This window comes from Protopterus annectens, chromosome 8.part1, assembly GCF_019279795.1.
Source record: "Protopterus annectens isolate FY-2018-M chromosome 8.part1, PAN1.0, whole genome shotgun sequence".
Classification (NCBI taxonomy): domain Eukaryota; kingdom Metazoa; phylum Chordata; order Ceratodontiformes; family Protopteridae; genus Protopterus; species Protopterus annectens.
Window position 1 is genome coordinate 196074917 of NC_056742.1, and position 25169 is coordinate 196100085.

Below are 25169 nucleotides of genomic sequence, written 5' to 3' on the forward strand. Positions count from 1 at the left end.
GGAAGCGAGCCAGTGGTAGAAGAACAATGGCCGCAGCCATAAGACCTAGAACCTTCAGTATAAATCTGGCTTTGACCTTGCTGCTCTGCAATAGAATCCGAACGAATTTTTGGATGTCCAGAATTCTTTGATCTGTTAGTCTGGCTAACATTTTGACGGTGTTTAATTCTGCGCCTATAAAGGTGATAGATTGGCAAGGCAGCAGAGAAGATTTTTCGAAATTTACTGAAATTCCCAAACTCCTGCAAAGCTGCAGAGTGTAGTCTCTGGTCTGAAGAAGCTGACACCTGGTGGTGGCGGAGAGGAGCCAGTCGTCCAAATAAGGAAACACCTGGAATCCTTGACGTCTCAGATGAGCTGTGACCACTGCCATGCATTTGGTAAACACTCTGGGGCTGAAGTGAGGCCAAAGGGCAGGGCTCTGAATTGGTAATGACCGGTCCCTAGCCGAAGCGGAGAAACCTTCTGGAGCGCCTGTGAATCTTTATGTGATAGTACGTCCTGAAGGTCTATAGAGCACATCCAGTTGTCCTTGCCCAGAAAGGGCAGAATGGACTGAAGCGTGACCATCCGGAATCTTGCCTTCTTGACAAATCTGTTTAGACTGCTCAGGTCTAATATTGGTCTCCAATCTCCCGTCCTTTTGGGGACCAAAAAGAATCTCGAGTAGACGCCGGATCCTACCTGGTCTGCCGGCACAGTCTGGGCGGCTCTTTTTCCTAGGAGCTTTGAAACCTCCTGTTCTGCCAAATCCCTTTGACCGGGTGAGATGTCTGGAAGGGATTGTTGAGGTACGGGATACCTTTTGAAGAGGATTTTGTAACCCTCGGATATGATCGACTGTACCCACATATCTTGTGTGAGGGAATGCCAGGCTACTGGGTACAACAAAATCCTTCCCCCGACTGCCTCCAAGGGTGGACAGTCGGGCAACACCTCAGGGATGCTGAAAGGGCTTCTCAGGAAGAGACTCCCTGTTGCCCTGGTTCTGAGGACCCCCCCTGCCTCTAGGGCGGCGTCTATTATTGTTACCCCCTCTGCCTCTGGGGGTAAACTGACCACGTGTGTCCGGTGTAGCTCCTTGGGCTTTGCGGAACCACATCTTCCCTCCCTTCTGACCCTTGGGATATGGTCTAGAAGGGGTGGAAAAATGGACTCCAACGGCAGAAAGAGTTTTACCGTCCTGCTCACACCTGGTCAAGGTATCTTTCACCTGAGGTCCGAACAAAGCCGAACCATCAAAGGGGGTATTAGTGAAGGACGCCTTAAAGGGGTCCGCAAAATTACAAAGCCGCATCCAGGCTTGGCGTCTAAGAGCAACTCCTGTGCCTGCGGCCCTGCTCGCTCCATCGGCTGCATAGGATATGAGCCGCATGGAGGAGTTGGATAGGGAATTCAGGATTGCTAGCTGTGAGGCAATCTTTTCTTGAGCCCCAGCAGCAGAAGGATCCTGGACCACTTCACCCAGTTCCTTGAGAATATCTCTTTGAAGCCTGGTGAAGTGACAAAGGTAGTTCAGCGAACGCATAGCAAAGGTCGCTGAAGAAAACATCCGCTTTCCATACCTGTCCATGGTCCTAGAATCCTTGTTAGGAGGATGGACAGGTACTGAAGGATCCGCCAGTTCCTTCTTAGTGGCTGCCGCCACCACCATAGCATCCACAGAGACGCCCTTGGAAAGAAACTGTTTGTCTGTAGGGGCCGTGATAAACTTGGATGGTCTCCTGGGGACAGGTTCAACAGAATCTGGAGCCGCCTACGCCTTCCAAGCCACTACCTGCATAAGTGGGTCAAAAGGCGGAGACACCCAGGAGGTGGAGGGTCGGGATCCAAAAGCCTCCAGGTATACCGACTCATCCTCGGAGGGATCAATGGATGGCCAATTCCCCCTCTGTTTGAGGAGCTCAAGGATGTCTGAAAAGGAGACATCCTCAGAGGGGGATCGTGGGGAACCCTCCGACTCATCTAAGTCGGTATCAGATGTAGTAGACTCGGGGGAGTCTGTGTGTTTCCTCTTACACGTCCTCTTCCGAGGGGTTCACCTGCCGGATCAGGAGAAACTTCGGAAGAGGAGGAAATTCCCAATGGGGAAACCTGGGGCGATGGATCCCTGGGCCTGAGAGCAAGAGGCTGGCAAGAGGTGTCTACAGGCACCGAAGAGGGAGGAGCTAGAGGGATGGACCATTGACCTGGCTCAGTAGCCAGGACACTCCTCATCACCTCAAAGGCTCCCCTCCCCGGGAGGCCAGAATATCCCCGATCCGAGGATACAGGAATTCCCGGCTCCACTGAGAGGGAAGGCTCCGAGGCCGATGTCGGTGCCGAGCTTACCAAAGCCGAAGCCCCGAGAGGGAGAGCGGGGTCGGACAAGGGTCCGATGCCACTAGCCCCCTCGGAGCCAACAAGGGAAACCCGACGACCGGATCCCTCCAAGGAAGGCCTCAAGGAGGAGATCAGAGCCGAGGACGATGGAGCCGAAGGATGTATCGGCTCCGGCGCCGAAACAGTCGCTGTCCCGAGAAGCTCCGGCTCCGAACTCTGGTGTGGAGTCGGAGGAGGAAGTTCAAGGGGTGAAACAATAGCTGAAGTCTGCTGAGACGGGCTATGGAGCATTTGGGCCAGTGCCTGCGACTTCAACAGCCTGCTTACCACCCTCTCTAAGTCGTGGTCAGACAGCCTGGAAGATCTCGAAGATCGGCTCCGATGGCTCCGCTCCGACAAAAGAGGAGACCCCGGAGCCGAGTGGATACTCTGCAACGAAGGGGACCGAGATCTCTTTCAGGACGAAGTCATCAGAGCCGAAGTCCCCTGAATTCCAGATGGAGCCGAAGGTTTCTCGGCTCCGATGCTGGATAAGGTGTCGGCTCCAGCCGGAGCCGACAAGGCCACAGTAGACCGGGTGTCGGAACCAATCGGTGCCGAACCCACTACTTTGGAAGCAGATAGATCGGTTCCAGCCGGAGCCGAACTCGGCTCCGACGGAGCCGGAGCCACTGGAGGAGGCTTGGATACTGTAGCCTGAACCTTCGGTGGCTTAGAAGGTTTACCAGACCCTGTTTTAGAGGGAGAACCTTCTGGCTTAAGTAAGCCACGGAGGATCAGCTTATTCCTCCGTTCCTGCAGGACTCTCTGGCTAAAAGAGTGACACAAAGCACAGGAGTCCTGCAGGTGCAAAGGCCCCAGGCAGTAAACACAAGAAGTGTGACCGTCTGTCAGAGACATTTTCTGACAGCACGAGTCACACTTCTTGAAGCCTGAGACCTTGCCTTCCTTTGACATATTTCTAAGGAAGAAGTCACACACAAACCCCAACAAACACACACAATTAATCCTCTAACACACAGACACACAGGTAGGGATTGACCAATGGGGTCTAGGCCTAACTAAACTTTTATACAATTACCAAAGAAATTTAAAAGTTTTGAACTATAAGGGAATAGGGTGGGCTGTAAATACACTACACACTATGAAAGTGGACACAAGGGGGAAATAAATCCCTAACTAAGCTTTTTTCTCTTTTGACAAAAAATTACTTACCTCAGCTGGCAAAGGAGACCTCTTTCGCTAAGCGGCAAATGAGATCTGAGGTAGTTCCGCCTTGCATCATGGGATATAGGGTTGCCTCGAGCTGGTAAAAGGAGTTCTGAAGCTAAAGCAAGTGCCGAGTCGGAGCCGAGGATCAGCTCCGAACCCATCCAGCAAGAATGAAGGCGAGATTGAGAACTTAACATCATTCATTTAGCAGTGTAAATGCATCTAAACATGACAAAACCTTCACAATGTATTTTACAGGTTATTACAGCCTCTATGTAAGTGAAATTAAGCCCAAAATTATTAATAAGTAATAAAACTCAATATTTTTGTCCCAACTCAATTTTTATGCAAATCTTATTATTTACTGTGTCTATATGATCAAAAGCATTTCTATATATTAATAAAGAAAAGAAAAAGAGAGTAGAAAGTAAAAGGGTGTAAGGCAGAAATAAAAAAAATGTAAGAGAAAGCTATAAGAAGTATATACAATGGAATATCACTTACTGTTTATATTAGAGTTAAAAATAAAACATATTATTTACTATTATTTAGTTCTAATTATTATTAGTTAAAGCATGACAGATTATTTACAAACAAGCAAAAGCAGTGTAATCAAGAAAGTATAATTAGGAATAGCATTTGAAGAACATATAAACTTTTTACAAGGAATAAATATGTTATTATTCTATTAATCATATTTTCATTACTCTTCTCTCCCTGCCCTCCCCCACCCTTTACCCACTACATAATCTAAATAGAATGTCATTGTTTAAACAAAGAAAAGAAGAAAAGGAGAAGAAAAAAAAAGATAAAGAAAAAAATGTATCAAATTACTGACCTTACTTCTCCTTTTCAGAAAGAGAAACAAGTTGAATCACAACTTGCCATTAAATCTCCAGGTATTTTGACTAGTTATGAAACAAAACATTTCTTTGCACACAGAGAATAACTTTGATTAAATCTTTTTCAAAATATTTGTTGCTTCTTGGAAATGCAGGAACTATATTTAAAAAGATTAATAATGAAATAAAATGATGAGAGAAAAAAAAACATAGAACAAATCATTTGTTTTTTAGTCTCTTCTTCTTCTCTGAAGTCTTCCACGAAGTTTCAGTTGCCAGTCTCTTTAATGAAGGACTAGCCCATTCCATTTCTTCTATTTTATCCAAAATCTTATTTTTTTTGATAAACAGTAAAGCAGAGTCTAAGTCATCGAAAATTTTAGGACCATCAGGAAGGAAGATTTTAAGCTTGGCAGGAAACAGAAGGTATGTTTTAAACTGTGCTTTTTTAAGCTCACTTATTAGTGGCAGAAAAACTTTTCTTTTAGCTATTACCATGGAAGAATAGTCATTGTCAAAATGCACAGTTGTCTCATTAATCTTAACAGGAGCTTTAGCCCAAGCAGATTTAAGAACCATCTCTTTATCAAAAGATGATAGAAATCTAACTATAACTGATCTAGGATAGTTTTTGTTAGAGTTAGTATTAGCTATAGATCTATGTGCTCTTTCAATACCAAAAGAGAATGCTTCTGGTAAGTCTAAAGTTTTAGGGAGCCACGTTGTTAAAAAAGAAGTAATATTGTTATCTTCAATATTTTCTGGCAGTCCAAAAATCCTAATGTTATTGCACCTAGATCTATTTTCCAGGTCATCCAGCTTTGTTTGTAAATGTGTATTTTGTTTCAGCAGAAACTCAATGTTGATTTCCTCATCTTGTATTCTATTTTCCATGTCATTCACAGCTTTTTCTATGCCTGTCATCTGGATCTTCTGTTGTTGCAGGTCTATATGTAACAAGTCTATTTGTTTTGTAGTTTTTTCTATGAAGGTGTCTATTTTAGTATCCATTTTATCCATCTTAGCAGTAAGTTGCTGGATTATAATTATCAGAGACTGAAGTTCTTTCTTGATGCTGGAGTCTTGAGAATTTGTCTTACTGGAACTCATTTCAGACTGATAAACTGACAGGAAAATTTCCAAAGTGATTTCTGACAGGAATATTGTTAAGATTTCCTTTCTTTTTTAGATATAGTTCAAGAACTATATAAAACAAACATATTTAGAAAGAAAATTACTTCAAAAATTAATTTTTTAAGTAATTAATTCCTGTCAGTGTAATGAAATTGGTGGAGCTGAAGAAATCTGCTGCTATCCTGTGTTCATCCTTGGCCACGCCCATTAATGTTTATTCTGACAGATGCCTAATGGTAGATCTTTTTGTCAGTTAATTTCTCATTTTGTTAGTGAGTTGCTTTCTTAATTAATAAAGTTTGGATTAGTAAGTTAGCCTTAATAAGCTGTTCTTATATTATATATTTTAATTTGTCGCTAGCTTTTTAGTTTCAGTTCTAAGGCAGCACAGTCTCAGTTTACACTATTAAGGGGGAAGTGGCACATGGTTAAAAGAATGAGTTTATTTCTTTTATTGCTCTTAACAGAACCACCCCCTGTAACTACTACCTTGTTCCAAAAAACTGATTATATATAAATAATGAATGTCTTTACTGCTTTTCATTATACTCAACTAGGATCGCTTGTATGTGTGTTTCAATAAAGGATATTACATTTTTAACTCCACTGTGGACTACCTATTTTATGTTTTATTATTTTGTAGTACTTATTTCACAGTTCGATTTTTATTAGTGAACTAGGTGCATAGCATATTTTAAGGTGTGAACTTCACACCATCCACACTGCAAAGCTTCTTCTTGGTTTGTTTATAAAAAAAAGACTTTACCATCGTACTTGGATTTATTACCGATACATGTAACTCCATACGAATTGCAAGAAGAGTCAGTACTGGGCACGATGTGGGTGCTGCAAAGAGCACTTCTGGCTAACATCAAAGATTGCAACAACAGTAATTTCATGAAATGTAATCATACTTTAACTTAGGAATGGGGTCCAGTCCCATCATGTCATTAGAAACCCAAAAGACTCGAGAAATTAAAACAGTGTGGTCATATTAATGCTTTACCATATCACACAGCCTGCTTTACCCTACAACATTCAACTGAGAACTATACAGTGCTTAAAAGCAAGAAATATTTGCATTGTTACTTGATTTAAAAGACATAATTGATAACCTTGCCAGGCAGAGGTATGATAGATTATCAACATGACCTACTAAAAATAATGTGTTTGTACAAGAGCAAACAGGCCAGAGTTAAAGTACCTTCCAGAAATGATTACAGCAGATTGCTTCCTGTGATAAAGAATTTATGAAAAAGATGATTAATCATCCGCCTTGGATTTATGTAATCTATATACTAATTGATGAAATGACAGAGAGGATTAGCATTACTTCCAATTTCAAAGAATTACATATTTTTAAGAATGTGTATGTTATTTTAGTTGAAATAATATCTTCCATTTTCATTCTGACACCAAATGACTCCCAGCTTATTTAATGAATTTTTTTAATGTTTTCTTAACAAGTAGCAAACTTTTCAGGACGTTGCACCTGCAATGTTGTTAATTTGTAGTGGCATTTCACATATTATCAAGTGTAAGCAGCTGTACTAATCTAAAAAGACAGTTTACCTTTAAAATGGAGAATGAAGGTTGGGCAAAAACAGGAATATTGAGTGTCAGTTGGCTGATTCCCGTATTGTCAACCTCCAAATCTCCGAATGTCCTGTACAGCAAATGCCACTGTGCATTCTCAAATACGTGGTGATTGTGACAAATAGAGATCATGGTACAGTGCAGATTGGGAAATGAATCCTTTTCCTCACTGTAGTGTGATCTTGGCGTTTGCAGGTGGTGTGGGAGGTGCAACCCACCCACAGGGGTGTACAGGGGGGCTTGCCACCTGCAAATACGTGAGTTGCAGGTTTTTGCAGTCCTGAACTGTGCAGGTTTGTACTGCTGAAAAGCAGGCAGGTGAAGAAAGATGTCGAATAATACCAACTTCACATTCACTGGTATGACATTTGACATGATAGGCTAATTAATATGCAGGACATCGCTTGTGTGGGTCAATCAACTAAAAGCATTACATTATTAATTTTGAACTTTTCACAGGAAACCTAAAAAGGCTGATGCAATTTAAAATCACTGATTGTTAATGTACCATTAATACCTAACGGTTTACCATTAATATTTTGCCTGCTTGCATCCTCAATTTTCAGATACATTTAAGCATTATATTTAACCTTCATATATTGCACCATTTTTGCTATTTTTTTATCTGTAATTCATTCATTAAACTATTTTCTGTTCCTTCTGAATCCTGAGATTGTATATACTTTGTTCATTTCTGTCATTTTGTAGATACATTTTTTTTTATCCACTACTATATTTTGTGGTGGCACAGTGGCTGTTTGCTTAACAAGTATTTTAAATTGTTATGTAATAGCCGTTTATTTTGTGTGAAACGTGTATCTAGAATTAGATGAGTGGACTTCAAAACACCAAAAACACCACTCCATGAACCAACTCACCAAGAAAAGAAAAAAAAACACACTGAGCAACTGGAGAAATGGTCACCATCCACTTTTACTGTGTTATTGATTCCTTTAAAGATGTTTTTTTATTTTGTTTTTGGTTTACTGTGTTCCTAGTACTTCGGCATCAAGCCTTCCAGGAAATAATCATCCACAAGTATGGCGTACTTTACATACATTTCACTACATTCATTATTCAATTAGATTATATAATAATTGATCAATTAATCAGTGAGTCAAGAAAATTAAAATCTAAAGTGCATCCTGAGCAGTAAAGTGTTTCAGAAACATTCAAAGTGCATAAAATATATAAAGTGCAACCCGTTACATTCCTATTGCATGTAACATTATAATTTAAGAAGTTAATACAAAAGCACTTGTGCATCTCTAGATTAACAAATACTAAAACATTTTGCCCTAAAATGGCTGATCAATTAATCAATGAGTCAAGAAAATTTAAATCTAAAGTGCATCCTGAGCAATTAAAATGCTTCAGAAACATTTAAAGTGCATCAAAAAAACTTCTAAAATGCAAGTTCATACAAAAGCACTTATACATCTCTAGATTAACAAATACTAAAACATTTTGCCCTACAATAGTTGATCAGTTAGTCAGTTTTCTGACAGTATGTCAGTTACAGGAGCTTCGGTTGGCGGAGACATATCCAATTCCATGTCCAATTCAGTAACTTCCTTTCTTTCCTGTACTTAAATGTGGAGAGAAATGGATGAGAAGGTGTTTGCTCCAATTTGTGGTCTTGTAAATGACTGGGAGACCAGCAGATAACCAGGTATGAGAGACTAAAACATTTGCTTGTAAAGGAGGTGTCTTTATATTATGATACTCGGTTGATGGAGAACTATATCAGCCTGAATTTAACCCCTCAGGGTTTAAGTGTGGAAAACTTCCAGCTTTTGAATTTTCTGAAGCTGAAGCTGATTTATTTGAGGAGTGGAAAAATATCTCTTTTCAGTATACTTTAGGGTGGCTTAAAGTACTTGTCAAATGTAATAATAGACTGCATGAACAAGTAAGAAATTCAGTTTTGGAACTGCAAGACGAGCTTAAAGGGGAAACTACAACTGCAGTATTTAATAATAAAAGGAAGGACATTCATGTGAGAGTGAGCAAAGCTGAGGCTGAAATACTTGAAAGGAAATGCAGTAAATAGGACAGAGATGATCATGATTATAGGAACAACCTCATCTTTCAGTGGCAGAGAAAACCTAGGCAGAGCAAAAATATGGCTATGAGGTCTCTGAGTTTGCAAGAGTCATCCTTTTCATCCACAGAAACAAGCAGCAGCATCAACAGCAGGAAAAGTGTTTTGTTTGAGGAATTGAGTGAAGCAGGTGTCCAGCAGGGCAAGCAGAGCAGTGGTCAGAGAGTGAGCCCACAGCAATTGAAAAGCAAGCCCAACCGAAGGTGGCAGAACAGGAAGAAATGAAGAAAATCAGAGAATTGGACATTTTGGACTTAACATTACTAATGATGTTGTTGTCACGTGTAATGAGGAACATAATAACAGGCATGTCTTGAATAATGTAAATAGTTCACATTCAGTAAGTCAATTTGAAATATTAAATATTATTAATCTATCAGATTTGCAGTTAGATGATAACGTGCATAGTTTACTTTTGAAAGGAATGAAATTTGTGCCATCATATTTTCCAGCCTTGGCAGACATAATGTTAGAAATATGTGTTTTTTGTCACAAACTACATTTAAAGGCATTTTTTTCTAAAACTTGTAAAAAAGGATGAAAAAATGAACCAAAAGCACCAGTAATAACATACAAGGTCTGGTCAACACACAGCACCCAATAAAAACAGCCACACCATAAAGTTGTTCAGAAATGACAATATTACACAAAAATAGTCCAATAAATAAAACAGGGGTTTATTCCAATAGTCACATTAAGCACGTTCTTTTCCAAAACAGGAAACTTCATCAGAATCTATTGACATCACATCCCTCTTTGTTTGAATAAGTGCACTCATTATTTGATTGGTTAAAAACAAAAAACAGTATGAATTTGATTACATAAAAATATATATCAATTTTAATAACATACAAGTTTGAATATGAAGATAGTAATAATATATATATATATATATATATATATATATATATATATATATATATACATGTGTGTGTGTATTAATATCTTTATTACTTTAAAAATCTTTTTTACTTTAAAATCTACTAGTTTTAATAGCAGTTGTCTTTCAATTTTAATGCAGGTGTAAATGAAACATGATCATTCAGACTGGGGAATATACAAGCCTCAACTGCCATATTAGTTCCCTAAACTCTAGCCTGTTCTGCCAATCACCTCCTCTATCTGAAATGTATACCTTTTCCAATACCCAAACTTTAAAATCAGCGTTTTCACATATCAAAGCATGTCTATACAATGCATTACATTCTTTCTTCCTACTTATTTCATATACTTGTACGTATATACATTGTTTTAAACTGCGTTCCGTTTTGCCTATCTAAAATGCCCAATACACTTTACAATAGGCAATATAGACAACCCCTTTGGTCTGACAGTTAAAATATTCATTCACTCGACATCTATATTGGGGGGCAGGTAATATAAGCTCTTCCCTATCTGCTAGAAAAATACATTGATTTCATTGACCACACCTAAAGGTACTTGTCTTACCTATATTCCTAACCTGTGTATTTTTCTCAAATAATTCCTTTAAATTGTCATTTTTCTTGGAACTAAATTTCAAGGGCTGATTAAAAACTTCTACTCTATTGGGCATCGTCCTAAAAATTCCCAGTATTTTCTCATTATATACCATATGTTTTTTGTATCTTCATTGAATATTACAACCATATAAGTTATATTATCTTCCTTTTTCACCAAGGTGGTATTATTTATACTATCTTCACCACTATAGAATAGGGGTTTGAATTTAGTCCCCCATCCTAATAAAATTTCTTCTTTTGTATTAATAATCATGTCTGTTGGGTAGCCTCTATCAAGAAACACCCCATCAATATATTCAAGTTCAGTCTCTAACTCTTCCCTATCCGATGTCATACGGGCTGCCCTACCCATCTGCCCTTTCAATATATTTTTCTTCTGATTGAGATTGAGATTGATTCTGATGCAGGTATCCATTTGAAAAACAGTTTTTCCTATACATACATGATGTATATCTCTTATTTACCAAATACTTTTTAATACTATCATCTAAACAATGTACTTCTTGATCCCAAATGTCATAGGTAAATTAATTTATAAAAAATTCAGTGGAGGAGTTGAGATAAATCATAAAGTCCATAAAAACTTCTAAGGGGCCTTGCCATACAACAAAAATATCATCCAGGTATCTATAATATTCTTTAATATATGTCATAAAATTACTGTTAAAGACATAATGTCTTTCTCAATACAACATCACGATGTTGACAAAAATGGGGGCACAAGCTGCCCCCTTTGCCATGCTGTCAACCTGGTGATAATATTCACCCTGATGGTATATATAATTGTTACTGAGTACCAATTCCATATTTTCCAAAACTATATGGAAATCATTTGCATCCAGCATACTGAATTTCATCATCATTTCTTCAAACCAGGATAATCCCAGTGTGTGTGGGATGATGGAAAACAGATCCTTAACATCTATAGTGACAAATTTATACTCAGGATTAAAATCCAACTTACTCATTTTAGTCAAAAAATCCCAAGAATCTATCAAAATATGTGAATATTTCCCAAAAAAGGATTTTAATTTTCTATCCACAAATATACCAAAGGGCTGAGTCTTGGAACCAGCTGAACTGACCACTGGTCTTAAAGTGGGATTATCCACATATTTATGAATTTTAGGTATCCCAAACATCCCAGCAATATAGGGTTTGTCTACTTTAAGAAAATTGTACAATTGTTCATTAATTCTACCCTGTAATAAGTTATCCTCTAGAATTAAATTGATTCTATGATATGCTATCTTAACCTCTTCTTGAGATACCTGTTGATTAGTCTTTTTGAGCAGTACATGTTGGAACCACATCAGAATCAGTATGGCATCACAGTATTCTATCAAACTCATAGACATGTCTTTTAAACCATGTTATAAGGAAACAGTGGCTAATAATTGTTTGAGTGCAGACAGCCTGCATCCCGAACATTTACTTGATTCTCTGCCGTATGGAGAATTCAAGCGCATTAGTGACAATGTTCATGACAGAACCACATTGGGTGGGGAATTTAACATTGTTAGATACAAGTTGGCTAAGAGATGGTATTCTAGCCAGGTGTTAAAAAAGGCTGAGGAAAAAGTGAGAAAGCAAATTGCTGGTCGGAGAGTATGGAGTCCTGCAATATATCATGGGCGTGGAGATTATCATAAAGTGGGCAAGGATGATATATTTTTTGTTAACAAATGTTCCCCTTTTTCAGCTTCATTGAAGGCATTAGTGCATAGGTTTTGGCCTATTATATAGCAGGATGAGGAAGTGGGCAACATTTTCAGGGGCAGGGTTGTTTTTTTCTCATAGTAGATTTCACAACCTGAAAGAATTATTAAACAGCAGGGTAGGTAGGATGGAAACTGGTTCTAACACAGTAGGCACCTTTAGATGTGGAAGGTGAAAGTGTGTGACAAAGTCAAGGACATTTCAGGTACTTTGATTAATGGAAAGAAGTTCATCACCCTGGGATCTTACAATTGCAGTGCCAGTGGGGTTGTTTATGCCATTGGATGTGATTGTTTACAGTAAAGTGGTATACAGGCCAAACCAGAAGAATGGTGGAAAGAAGAATTATGGGGCATTTGGGGGATGTGAGGCGTGTTAGGCTTAATAATCCTGGAGCCCAGCATTTCCACTCTGTTCACAATGGTAACACTAGCAGTTTATTTTTTTTCTGTTTTAAACAAACCTTATGCAGTACAAGGTATGGAGTATGGGTGCAGTTTGTTAAGGATGGAAAGTAGATATAATATTAATTTTGGAACGTTGTGGCCCCATGGAGTTAGATTTACATGTGTAGGATGAAATGCTTCAGTATGCATTATTTTAAAAATGCAGACATATAGGATGAATGATTTATATGTATAGGGTAAAATATTTAAATATTTAAGCATTTGTTAATCTAAAGATGTATAGGTGCATTGGCATGAACTTCTTAAACTATTAAGTTAAATGCAATAGGTATGTAAGTGGTTGCATTTTAAAAGTTTTTGAATCACTAAATATTTATGAAGCACTTTAATTGCTCAGGATGCACATTAGATTTTAATTTTCATGACTCACTAACTAATTGATCAAGTATTGTAGGGCAAAACGTTTTAGTATTTGTTAATCTAGAGATGTATAAGTGCTTTTGTATGAACTTACATTTTAACATTTTTTTGATGCAATTTGAATGTTTCTGAAGCACTTTAATTGCTCAGGATGCACTTTAGATTTAAATTTCCTTGACTCATTGATTAATTGATCAACCATTGTAGGGCAAAATTTTTAGTATGTGTTAATCTAGAGATGCATAAGTGCTTTTGTATTAACTTCTTAAATTATAATGTTAAATGCGATAGGAATGTAAGGGGTGCACTTTATATGTTTTGATGCACTTTGAATGTTTCCGAAACACTTTACTGCTCAGGATGCACTTTAGATTTTAATTTTCTTGACTCACTGATTAATCGATCAATTATTGTATAATTGAATTGAATAATGAATGTTATGAAATGTATATAAAGTACACCATTCTTGTGAATAATTATTCCCTGGAAGGCTTGATGCCAAAGTACTAGGAACACAGTAAAAGTGGATGGTGACAGTTTCTCCAGTTGTTCAGTGTGGACTTCAAAACAGCAAACTTGTTGGGATTCATATAGGTGCACAGCACAATGTTTGTAATTGAGGGCAACACTGCTCAGAAAAAGAAATACTCTTGCACATGAATATTAGTAGAAAGAGCTTCAGAGTAGTTAGCACTATACAGCACTGTGATGATAATCCTGAGTGATACAACATAAAAACTGCCGCCAACTGTAGAGGTCTAAATGGATGTAGCAGAGCAGAGTAATGAGTGCATGCACAGTGTACCTCATCATCAGTAGAGTGTTTCCAAACTAAAGTGTTTGATAATGCAAGGCTAGGTCATGCACAGTCTAATCAGCTGTCTGTATCCATAACAAGTGCATGCACAGTGTACCAATTCATAGGTTCATAGGTAGGTACTAGGCTATTGGCCCAAGGGCCTACGTAAGCCTAGCCAACAAGGTTCCGTGGCTTACGCCACTCAAGGAAGTTATTTTCCTGTGCCACTGTCGAGCAGAGACACAGAAGTGATCCACGGGGTGTAGTTCCTATTTCCCACCCACTCATCAAGATTTTTCTTGAAGAGTGCTAATAAAGAACTTTGCTTGACATAGATGTGTAGCCTGTTCCAGAGTATGGGAAGTCTCTGGGACAGGAATCTATCCCTCCAGCATGTCCTGTTTATTGTGGTGACAAGGTTTAGGTCCCTAGAGTGTGTAGCTCAGAGGGATTGGGATTTCTCTAGGTGTAGCATGTCCAACAGCTCTGGGTTTGACATAGCTTTATATGTTAGGCAGAGATTACCTCAGAGTAGGCAATATGCTACAGAGTAAAGCTGGAGTTTTTTGAGATGGTCAGTGTAGGGCATTTGTTTAAGGCTAGTAATCCTCTTTGTGAGGTACTTCTATGGCCTTTCCAGCTACTGCAGATGTCTTGTGAGGTACATTCCAAAAGGGGCATTGTACTCTATAATGGGTCTAATGAGTGTCAAGTAGAGGGGAACAATGTCCTCTTTTTTCCTGGATGAGAACCCTTTAATGATGAGGTGTGCCACGTAGAACGACTTCCTGACTACTGTGGTGATGTGACTATCAAAGGAGAGAGTATTGTCCACCTGGGACCCAAGGTCTCTTATCACACATTCAGTGTTAAGTAGATTGCAGCCTATGTGGTAGTTCATGAATACAGAGTTTTTGCCAAAGGGGATGACACTGCACTTTTTGGCACTGAGCTTGAGATCATGGCTCTGACACCAGGCATCTGTCTCAGTGAGGCCCTTCTGTAGGGATGTCCAGATCATCTGGGGACTTGACTATGGTTCCTAGTATGCAGTCATATGTGACCTTCATTAGCCAGAGGCCTTCTGTGTTAGCTTGTACTTCAGAGAAGTAGATACCAAACAGGAGAGGTCCCAGGACTGAACCCTGTGGTACTTCACTTGTCACTGGTTTGAGGTCAGACTTGGAGTCTGCAACTTTTACAGTGTGGGTTCTGTCAGTGAGCCAGCTGGCAACCCATCTTGTGACATAGGGATTTATACCTAGTTTAGTGTGTTTAGCTATAATTCCAGAATGAGGGATGGTGTTGAAAGCCTTGGCGAGGTCAAGATAGGCTGTGTGAACCACCTTACCCTCGTCTACGGCTTTGGTGACTGCCTCAAAGAAGTCAATCAGGTTCAGGAGGCATGATCTGCCTTTTACAAACCCGAACTGGGTGGGCTCCAGAGTTTGTAGGTTTCCAATGTCTTTGTTTATGAGTTCCATGATGATATGTTCCATGGCCTTGCAGACCAGGCTCTTCAGGCTAATAGGGCGATAGTTCCTGGGATCAGTGGTGGCTCCCCCTTTGTGGAGTGGGATAACTGTTGCTGTACACCATTCAGTGGGCACAAAGCCTGACACGAGGCTATTATTGAACATGGTGCTTAGATAGGGAGCCAGTTCATTCTGAAGTTCATGTAAAACGCAGCCTAGGATGTTGTCCAGTCCCATGGATGCTGTGTTTTTGGCTTTAGAGAGTGCAGCTTTTACCTGTGTAGTTGTGATTACAAGGACTTTGCATTCTTCCTGTAAAGATATGGGGCCTTTAGGGGGTGAAGGGGGGGTAAAGTTAGCACTGAACCTATCTGCCAGGATGTTGGCAATATCAGTTGGTTCTGTAATTTTCGTGCCATTGTGCTGTAACTCAGAGCAGATCTGGGTGTTGCCATCGAGATTCTTGACATAGTTATAGAATGCTTTGTGGTTGTCCTTAGAATTAGTGGTGATTTTGTTTTCTTAACTAGCTTTGGAAGATCTTATAAGAGATCTCAGCTTCTTACTGAGGCTGACTAGGGAGCTCATCCACTCATGGGATTTTACTATCTTTTGCAACACTTTCTTCCTTCTGTTGTACAGTTTGTTTATGGCAGGGGACCACCAGATTGGCTTCCTTTTTTTGGAGGATAGCATCTTGGTTCAGTTTGGGATAGCATGATCCATGCACTCGTGTAAGTGCTTATAGAGTGCATCTGTGTAGGATTCAGCCGTTGAAACTGTATTGTCCATCTGCATGGGTGTCATGAAGTTCTCCACTTCTGTGTTAAGAAGCATGAAGTTGGCTTTGGAGAATATTTTTACCATGGTTTCCTTAATGGGGGGTGGGGGCAGGATGTGGATATCAAGAATGATTAGCTTATGGTCAGATCGGACCAATGAGGAGTTGACTTCAGGTGTGGAACACCGGTCACTCATTTTGGTAATGACTAGGTCTAGGATATTGGTGGGGCTGTGGATAAGTTGATCCAGGGCATTGGAGTTTATGAATTCCAGAAAGCGTTGAGCTAAGGAGTCAGTACATGAGTAGTTTTCTCAGTTAATGGTGGGGTAGTTGAAGTCGCCCATTATTAGGGTGTTTGGTTGAATCCTAATATTTTCCAGTACATTAAGAAAAGAGGAGTGGGAATCCTAGGGCATGGTGGAGGATCTGTAGCAAGCTACAATTTGGATTGCAGTTTTGCCCAGAGTTAGTTGCACTTGGATAACCTTGGAAGCATTATGCTGAACAACTAGCCTGGAGGTGTGGATATCCTTAATGAATATGGACACTCCTCCGCCTTTGGTGTTTTGGTCCAGGTTACATGGCCGAAAAGTGTGGTACGAGTTCTAGCCTGGTAGTGCAGGGGTGCTCTCTGGAGCCTTGAACCAGGTTTCAGTCACTGCACAGATATCGATGTTCTCCATTTTAAGGAGTGCCTTGAGTGAGTGCATTTTCAGATTTAGACTTCTAGCATTGAGTAGCATTACCCTCAGTTTTTGCTTGCCTGTTCCTGTTAGGGTGGTGAATTTTTCATTTGAACCTTGCCAAAAAAAGGCACTATAGGGGCGGCAAGATCCTTAGCCAATATCCAGAATCCCAGTGGCGACCGGTGCAGGCCATCTCTGGCAAAGCATCATGGTCTGTTGACTATGTCATCCCAAACAGACAGATACTGGATCCCTTTAGAATGACACTAGAAGCTTAGCCAATTGTTGAAGTCAATCATTTTGTCCTTGTACTGTGGTATCATTCTGGGCAATGACAGAATGCTACTCAGGGCTAGGGTCATACCAGCCTGGGCTACAAGATCAGAGAGCTCTTCCATGTCTCTTTTCATGTAGTCCAAGGACGTGCATCTCAGGTCATTCACATCAACATGGACAATGACAGAATCATATTTGTACTTGTTGTGGAGTGACCTGAGTGCGTGGGTTATGTGGCGGATCCTGGCACCTGACAGGCAGCTGACAGTAACCTTCTACTTGTTTAGCCTGTTGAGTGGGACATCAGTGTGTCTGACTATAGAGTCACCAATGACTAGTGTGTTGGGTATGTTGTTTTGCCTTATTGGCTATGGTTGAGTAGCACACTGAGTCTGTGGGCTATGTGTCATTTGAGTTGTGATGGGGGATGGAGGTTGCTTGCGTTTCTGCTTTGGCGGTCTCTGTTTCTTAGACAGATTATTATTGAGAGTCTCCGCAAATATTTTTGTGTTACTATGTGTGTATTTTGGTGGTGTAGATTTAGTGAGACTATGCGATGAGTGTGGTGTGGTGCAAATGTTTGCTTCTGCTCTTGACTGTCAAGTTCAGTCTTGGTTGGAGAGAGCTTTGCCTCCAGTTTGGCTAGATAAGTGCATCTCTCACAGGTTGTAGTGTTGGGTGGTAGGAGGAGAGGGTTGTCTGTGTACATGAGGCAATTTTTACATTGTCTCAAGATGCCCAGATTCCTCAGATAGACAGGAGAGAACAATGGGAGCTGACCCTTGTACCTGCCTGAATAAAAAAACTATTTTCCTCTAGGTAAGTGAGAAAAGTGAGTACAAGAGCTGTTTTTCTCTAAGCAAGTGAGAAAAGTAAGTACAAAAACTGTTTTCCTGTAGCTAATGAGGAAGGTTGAATGCTATAGTAATTAGTAGCTTATTTAGTGCTTACAAGTTCTGAACAAGTGCTGAGCACAAATATGCAAAGTTAAGTGCTAAAACTAAGATTCTGTATCTGCACTAGACGAGTTACAGGACAGAAACAAGTGCAAATGCAGGCTTTCAAATCAGAAAGTTGAGAGATGGAAAAGATTGCTCAAACGGCCAGTAACTACAATTTCTGGGCCAGAACCACTCCTTATGTGGTAGACAGGTTACCTAGTGCTTACCACTCCCACTTATAAGCTAGAAGGCTTCCTTCTAACATAGAAAGGCGTGGGGGGCTCAGAAGCTTACATACAGTCCTGGATACAGCAAATCTGTATCTGGACTACACTAGTTATGGGAAAGGTAGAAAACAGGCTTACAGTATTTTTTTTACAGAAAAGTAGCTAAAACAGCAGTAAAAACAATTCACATGCAGTGCAAGCTAGCACACCTGAGTACGTAGCAATATTAGACCAAACACAGTTTAAAAAAATGCAATTAAATTAAAAAGGACTAAAGCAAGTGCAGAAGGAGTCTATTAGGTAGAATGTGGTAAAGAGATGGAACTGGGGGAGTGTCCCAGATCAAATCTACAGTGGGGCGAGCAACTGCAAAAGCCACCAAATTTAAACTACGAGCCAAAGATAGGGAGGGTGGGTAGGACAAAACACTTTCAGCAGAGATATGAAAAACTATAAGCAACAATTAACAGTACAAACTCACAGCAAAAAATAAGGGGAGGTGGGGAAAACACTTTCAGCAGAGATCTGAAAAACTGTAAGCAACAATTAACAGTACAAACTCTAAAACCAAAAAAATATATAGTTGGCTCTGTATATTTCCAGATAGATTGAAAAACAGTCTCTCAGAAAACAGGTTCCAGCAATGAAATGCAGGCTGTCTAATAGGTCTAATTTTATGCAAGTGATCCTTGAGTTAGATAATACACAAGCTGTAAAAAACAGTTATACCAACTGAAGACACAGCAGAAAATAGGGGAAGTGGGGAAACACCTTCAGCAGAGATATGAAAAACTATAAGCAGCAATTAACAGTACAAACTCTAAAACCAAAAAATATACTTAGCTCTGTAAATTTCCAGATAGATTGAAAAGCAGTCTCTCAGAACTCAGGTTCGAGCAATGAAATGCAGGCTGTTACTAACAGGTCTAATTTTATGCAAGTGATCCTTGAGTTAGGTAACACACAAGCTGTAAAAAACAGTTATACCAACTGAAGACACAGCAGAGACATCAGTAGAGTGTTTGGTAACTAAAGTGCATGATAATGCAAGGCTATGTCATGTACAGTCCAATCAGCTGTCTGTATCCATATGTGACTCGTGCCAGTAAGACCTGCAAAGTGTATACTGTTCTGGTGAAGAGCAGTATATAAGTATTGCAAAGGAGGTGTCCAAAATCATGAGTCTCCTTTTATCATCATTACAGTGGAGTGGAAAAGGGTGTATGTAACAGTATGACAGGGGAGAGAGAAAAAGGAGAAAACAAAAGGGAAATGATTATACAGTGTTAGGCAAGATTAAGGAAAGACAGCGTACTTTTTTGGTGAGGAGGATACAGACTCTCTTATTTAGTTATAAGAATAAAACTGGGGTAAGAGGTATGGCATGAAAGGGAAGATTGAATATGGAAAGTGGGAGATCATACAGGGAGGAGCAATACATCACTGCACAGTCAAAAAGGGATATGTTGTATGCATACATAGATGAGGAGACAATGGTTCGATACAGAGAGGGGATGACACGAAAAGGTATACAGCAAGATAAACTGGGGGAGGTCACACAGAGTGGCTCACTGGACTCTCACACAATACTATCGACAGCTGATGACTCCATGAGTTCACCATCAGCAAGTGGCTGCCCCCCGGTAGACCAGATGTTAGGGGTCTGTCACTCCAGCTAATCTGCAGTGCACAGCAGGAGGATCTTTATCAAGCCAAACTGGCCAGCCATACAAGAGTATCCTCTATTGGGTACCTGGCAATATCTTGCAGCTGTGGTTGGTTAACACATAAAAGGAAAATTGTGCTCATCTCAGAGCAGTCTTTTTCCTTCTCCAATCAATCACATCTCCAGCAATTGAATCTTCCTCCAGCAAGTTTGACTAGAGAGTGACAGAGGTGACATTCTGAGCTTGACAGTCCTCCTCTTTGTCATTAGATAGCCCTGCTGAGAGAGACACAATAGGAACAGAGCTATAGGTATAACATCTACAGAAACAGACTGCCAATAGTAATGCTAAATGTCCTGCAATGCAGTCAGCCATTACCACCACCTGTGACAGTCCATCCTAATGAGATGCATCTTCAGATCATAAAAACAATTATTTTTTTTTTTGAGAAGAGACTTGTTTCTGTTTTGGAAGGGTGCCAGAGTGTATTACTAGCTAGCTACACCTCAGGTGAAGATAAGAACGTATCTCCATATACATTCTGCACCATGCAGCAGCAGTCCTCTAACTGTGTGGTTAGGCATCTCTGCCTCACAGGAAGCCAAATGTCAAATAATATGCCAAAACTGCAGCAACTCATGTAAATAGGCATGGCCTTGAATGTCATTCCACTCATCCATTTCCTGCTCAGATGTGCATTATTAGTGCATGTGTCTACTCAACTGGAGAATGTGATATGGCTATAATGGACCTATGTGCTGTTCACTGAGCCACTGGGACACAAAAGCAGAAATATTCATCTGCCTGCACAGTTCGCAAAATGGGCTGAATTTTGTTAAGTTGAGATTGGTTTTGGCAAATTAATCTGCAGTATTTTGTGAGCGATTACCATTGTGGGTTTCTGACTGCTGCAGATACTCATGCACATTTCTCTTCATAGGTATGTCAGGAGTGCAACAGTTGTCCAAAACCAGGGAAGGTAAGGTTGCATAAAAAGGAACTGAAAAGAGATCTCTGTTTTGCATGATCACAAGAGCAGCACTACAGCACACAAACAGGTATTTCCTGGTAAAGTGTATATTCTCCATTCAAACAAACACTGAAATATCAGAAGCATGGTAAACTAGTGGACGTTTCCTAAGGGTATGTGTATATGCAACATAATGGTTTGCTATACTTCACTTGTTTACCTATATGTTTTATGACCATGGTAGCAACAACAATAATAAAAGTGTTACTGGGATTGGTGAATAGAACTGTAATATGAAATATCAGCAGACTATTACATTGGCTATCCTCTGTCAAAACATCCTGTCTGGTACCATGGCGCAATCTATAAGTCCTGTACATGGGGAGCGTGCTATTTGGTGGTTAGTGAGGGGACACACTAGCAATATCTGCCAATGTGTTTATAGACTACTCGAAGGAAGAAGTATTACACGGTACCATAGCTCAAAGTAGAAGTACTGCATTTTAAGATTATAGTGCTTAGGATCATACCTCTTAACTGTACAGATTTATGCAGAATGACCAGTTTTTTTGCCTCATATTTTGGTCCATTTTTCATAAAATTGTGGTTTTCTGGCAAGTTAGCAGCAAATTGTTTAAGACTGAAGTTAGAAAATAATGACGGACATTTGAGTTTCAGACTTCATAGCCTTCAGAAAATGTATGCTAATGCAAAGCCTATTATTCTATCAACTTTTTAAATTTGTAAGAATAATATTTACAAATTGTCCCTCTTTTTGGGCCTTTGTTCCACTTTTATTTATGGCTTTGGCCAGATTTTTTGCTGTAAGAAGTTAAGAGGTATGCTTAGGATGGGCAATGTAAAATCCATAAATATAGTCTTAGCAATACATATTCTTATTTTCAACATGTTACAAAAATGATTTGGCATGCTCACAGGATGAGGCAGATAGAGAATGGACAATTGTACCAATGCTGAAAACACTGTTGTGGTACATGGGCTCAGGCTACATAGCCTTTGAATGATGGGTAGAGGTTGAGCAGATGGGCCATTACATGACCAGGAGTCTCTTTCATGGGACATAAATGTAGTCGGTGAATACAACCACATATAATAATCCAGGTTTGCCACTGCTTGACTGACATGCTCTAGCATAACAGGTAGAAGGCATGGAGGATTGCAAGGCATAGATCCTTCAAAGAGTCACCGGGGCCAATAGTATTTGGCCACCACAGAAAGATCCTTTTACCATTTGGAGAATGGACTGAAGCAGGATTTATCTCTGCTGGGGTGTGGATGGTGGTTCTGATCTGAGTCGTTCCCCTTGTGTCACAGTGAGTTGCACAGCTACTTAGCAGTATACAACAATAGTATGTATATGCAGTTTTTACACTAGTGGGTGTACCCTAACAAACTAGACATGACATACACTTTTTTTCTTAGATGTATTAGGAGTGCAACAGTTTGCCAGAACCACAGAAGTTAAGGCTGCATAAGAAGGAATTGGCTGCACAAAGAAAACTGCCCTGCATGTCAGAAGAACAGTCATGCAGCATACTATAAGTTGTTAAATATAGTGTTTAGTGTTTTATATATTATGTATTCTTAAGTGCAAGTTAGTCATGGACAACATGCAGAAATGGCCAAGGCAAGACCAGGTTCTGATGTGCACAGTTCTGCAGCATCTGGTGCTGATGCTCACAAACCTAGGCGATCAGTCACAATCAGATGACACAGTGACAATAGTGCCTCCCCACTCCTGGTAGAGAGCCAACTCCCATTAAAGTGGTGTATGTGTGACTGAAGACTGTGGGCCCTCTGTGAGTCTACCAGCTAAAAGCACAATCTGACCTTTGCATGAAGAATTCCCCGAACCTGAGAGCCTCAGAAGTGCTCCAGACGTGTCTGAAACTAAAGCACTGGTAGTGAGAACTGCCACATAAGTGGGCACACTCACCGCAGATCTACAAGACTGGGATTCCCAATGCCATCAGATATCACTGTTACTCCCTGAGGAACACACAATACTGGAAAATAATTTGCAGATGTGCAGAAATTTGACACAGGGAGAGTCTGCTGCCACAATGTCCTTAATGGAGCTGGTTGGTCTGTTTCATGGATTTCATGCCGATTCTGTACAGATACCTGAAGACACAGAAATCAATGATCATAAAGTAAGCCTGGTGAAGGCTATTATAGAAAACAATGCTGCATTGAGTACTAGCCTGTCTAGAATTACCAGTTCTATTATGTCTGCTCAGATCGCAGTGTTATTTGTGGCTGGTATAGTGTAGGGATACAGGATGGCCATGTACAAGGGACATTGCAGGGTGTACATTTTGCATCTATTTCTTGAGCTCTCAGCTGACCTTGCAGCACTCATTTTTGGAGAACAAAACATGGATATACACATCTGCTTCCAAGATGGGTGTTCTTCACAAGCAAACATCATTCAATTCATGGTCTTATGGTAGCACAACAACTTTCTGCTGGAAGTCATGAGCCCTACACAAATTATTCAGCAAGGATGCAGCAGGCTAAGGTTGCCTTGTATAACACAGTTCATGTCAGGAGTGTCCTTTAGGGCTGACATCTCTCAGCAGTAAAGTAAAACCAGAAGATTAAGATGTAATGGCTCTCTACTCATGTCACTGAAAGATATGGGTGGCTCCATCTAATCTTCCTGTGACCCCATCCTCTAAGCATTCTGACTGACTTGTGCGCCACACTCATTTATGCAGTGTTGCAATACTGTGTCTGCTGATGCTTATCTGCAGACTGGGCCAAAGCCTTCCACCTTTTTTCCTTTCCAGTTTGTGTTGATAGTCTTGTATTTCTGTGTTCCTTAGTATACTGATCAAATGAAGATGACTGTGATCTATAACTCCATTTATAAAAATGTGTTGATCAAATGACTGATGCATACTGAATACAGGGCATGAATCCTGCAACACTGCATGCACTATGTGATTCAGAATTGTTATCCAGACTTTTCCTCCTTGCCACTGTTGCCATGTATTACACCTATCACTGAAAAGGAAGGCACTGCCTGTATCTGTTGCCACTGATGATGATTGCTATGAGCCCCACATGCTGATGATGATTGATGGTATAACGTAACATGATGCACTCTGCAAATATCTTGCTGGCTATTTCCAGTGAATTCTGTGCCAGACTAATTGTGACTGTAATCACCTATATGCATTCAGAAGATAAATCACAGAATTGTTAGAGTTAAGGGTAGCATCCATTAATAACAAGGTACATGGAGGCAGAGCACTTTCTAAATATATCATATTTATTTTTAATGCCATGTTCACAGATGATGTTGCCTGTATCAGTTAAGTGTAAAAGCAAGTCAACAAAGTCCTGAATGCAATTCTACTGGTATTTTTAACATTAATCTAAAAGTTTTAATAGGATGGAGAACACTTGTACAAAACAAAGTGCATCAGTGCTTCTTTCTGAAAATGGTACCTGCCAAATACACATATAATCAACAGAAAAAGTACTAACATATATAGTTGTTTTGTACAGATCTCAAACCTTAGCATTTGCTTTTAATGTTAAAGAGCAATCTCCAAGGTTAATGAATCTAGTATAAAATAACAATTTGACTTTTGCGGTATAGGCATAAACAAGTAACTGTACTAACAAATGCACTTTTTGCTTGAGCTCACATTCATGAAACAAATCCCTGAACTCTGCTTAGCAGAAATGTCCAACTCCGTCAGTGAATTGCAAACTCAGACTTAACTGCAGTAGAATTCCCTCCAAGCTTAATTGTTTTCATAGTACATTCATTTTTAATGCGGATTGATACACAAAGACATTATACAATAGTTATAAGGATCATTACTCACCAGTGTGCGGCTCTATGGAAAAATAAGGCTGTCCTTCTAAAATGCTGTAGACCAACTTTGCACTGTTTCCGTAGACAGGATCATCTGCATCAGTAGCTGTAATTACAGTTACTGATGTACCTGAAAAAATAAATTGTACTTTTTAAAACATTATGAATATCAGTTTCTGATTAGCTTTTAATGACTTGTCCATGCATTATTTAGCTTAGTTATAATTAACATT

General features: G+C 39.8%; 1 protein-coding gene across 2 annotated transcripts in view; it reads right to left on the reverse strand.

Annotated features, from left to right (window-relative positions):
* Positions 1–25169, reverse strand: part of CDH8 (cadherin 8) — a 1490460-nt gene that overhangs the window by 444317 nt on the left and 1020974 nt on the right. For both annotated transcript variants that reach the window (XM_044081816.1, XM_044081815.1), the window contains exon 4: positions 24947–25066. In XM_044081816.1, coding sequence (XP_043937751.1) covers positions 24947–25066 — 120 coding nt within the window. The remainder of the gene's footprint in view (positions 1–24946; positions 25067–25169) is intronic.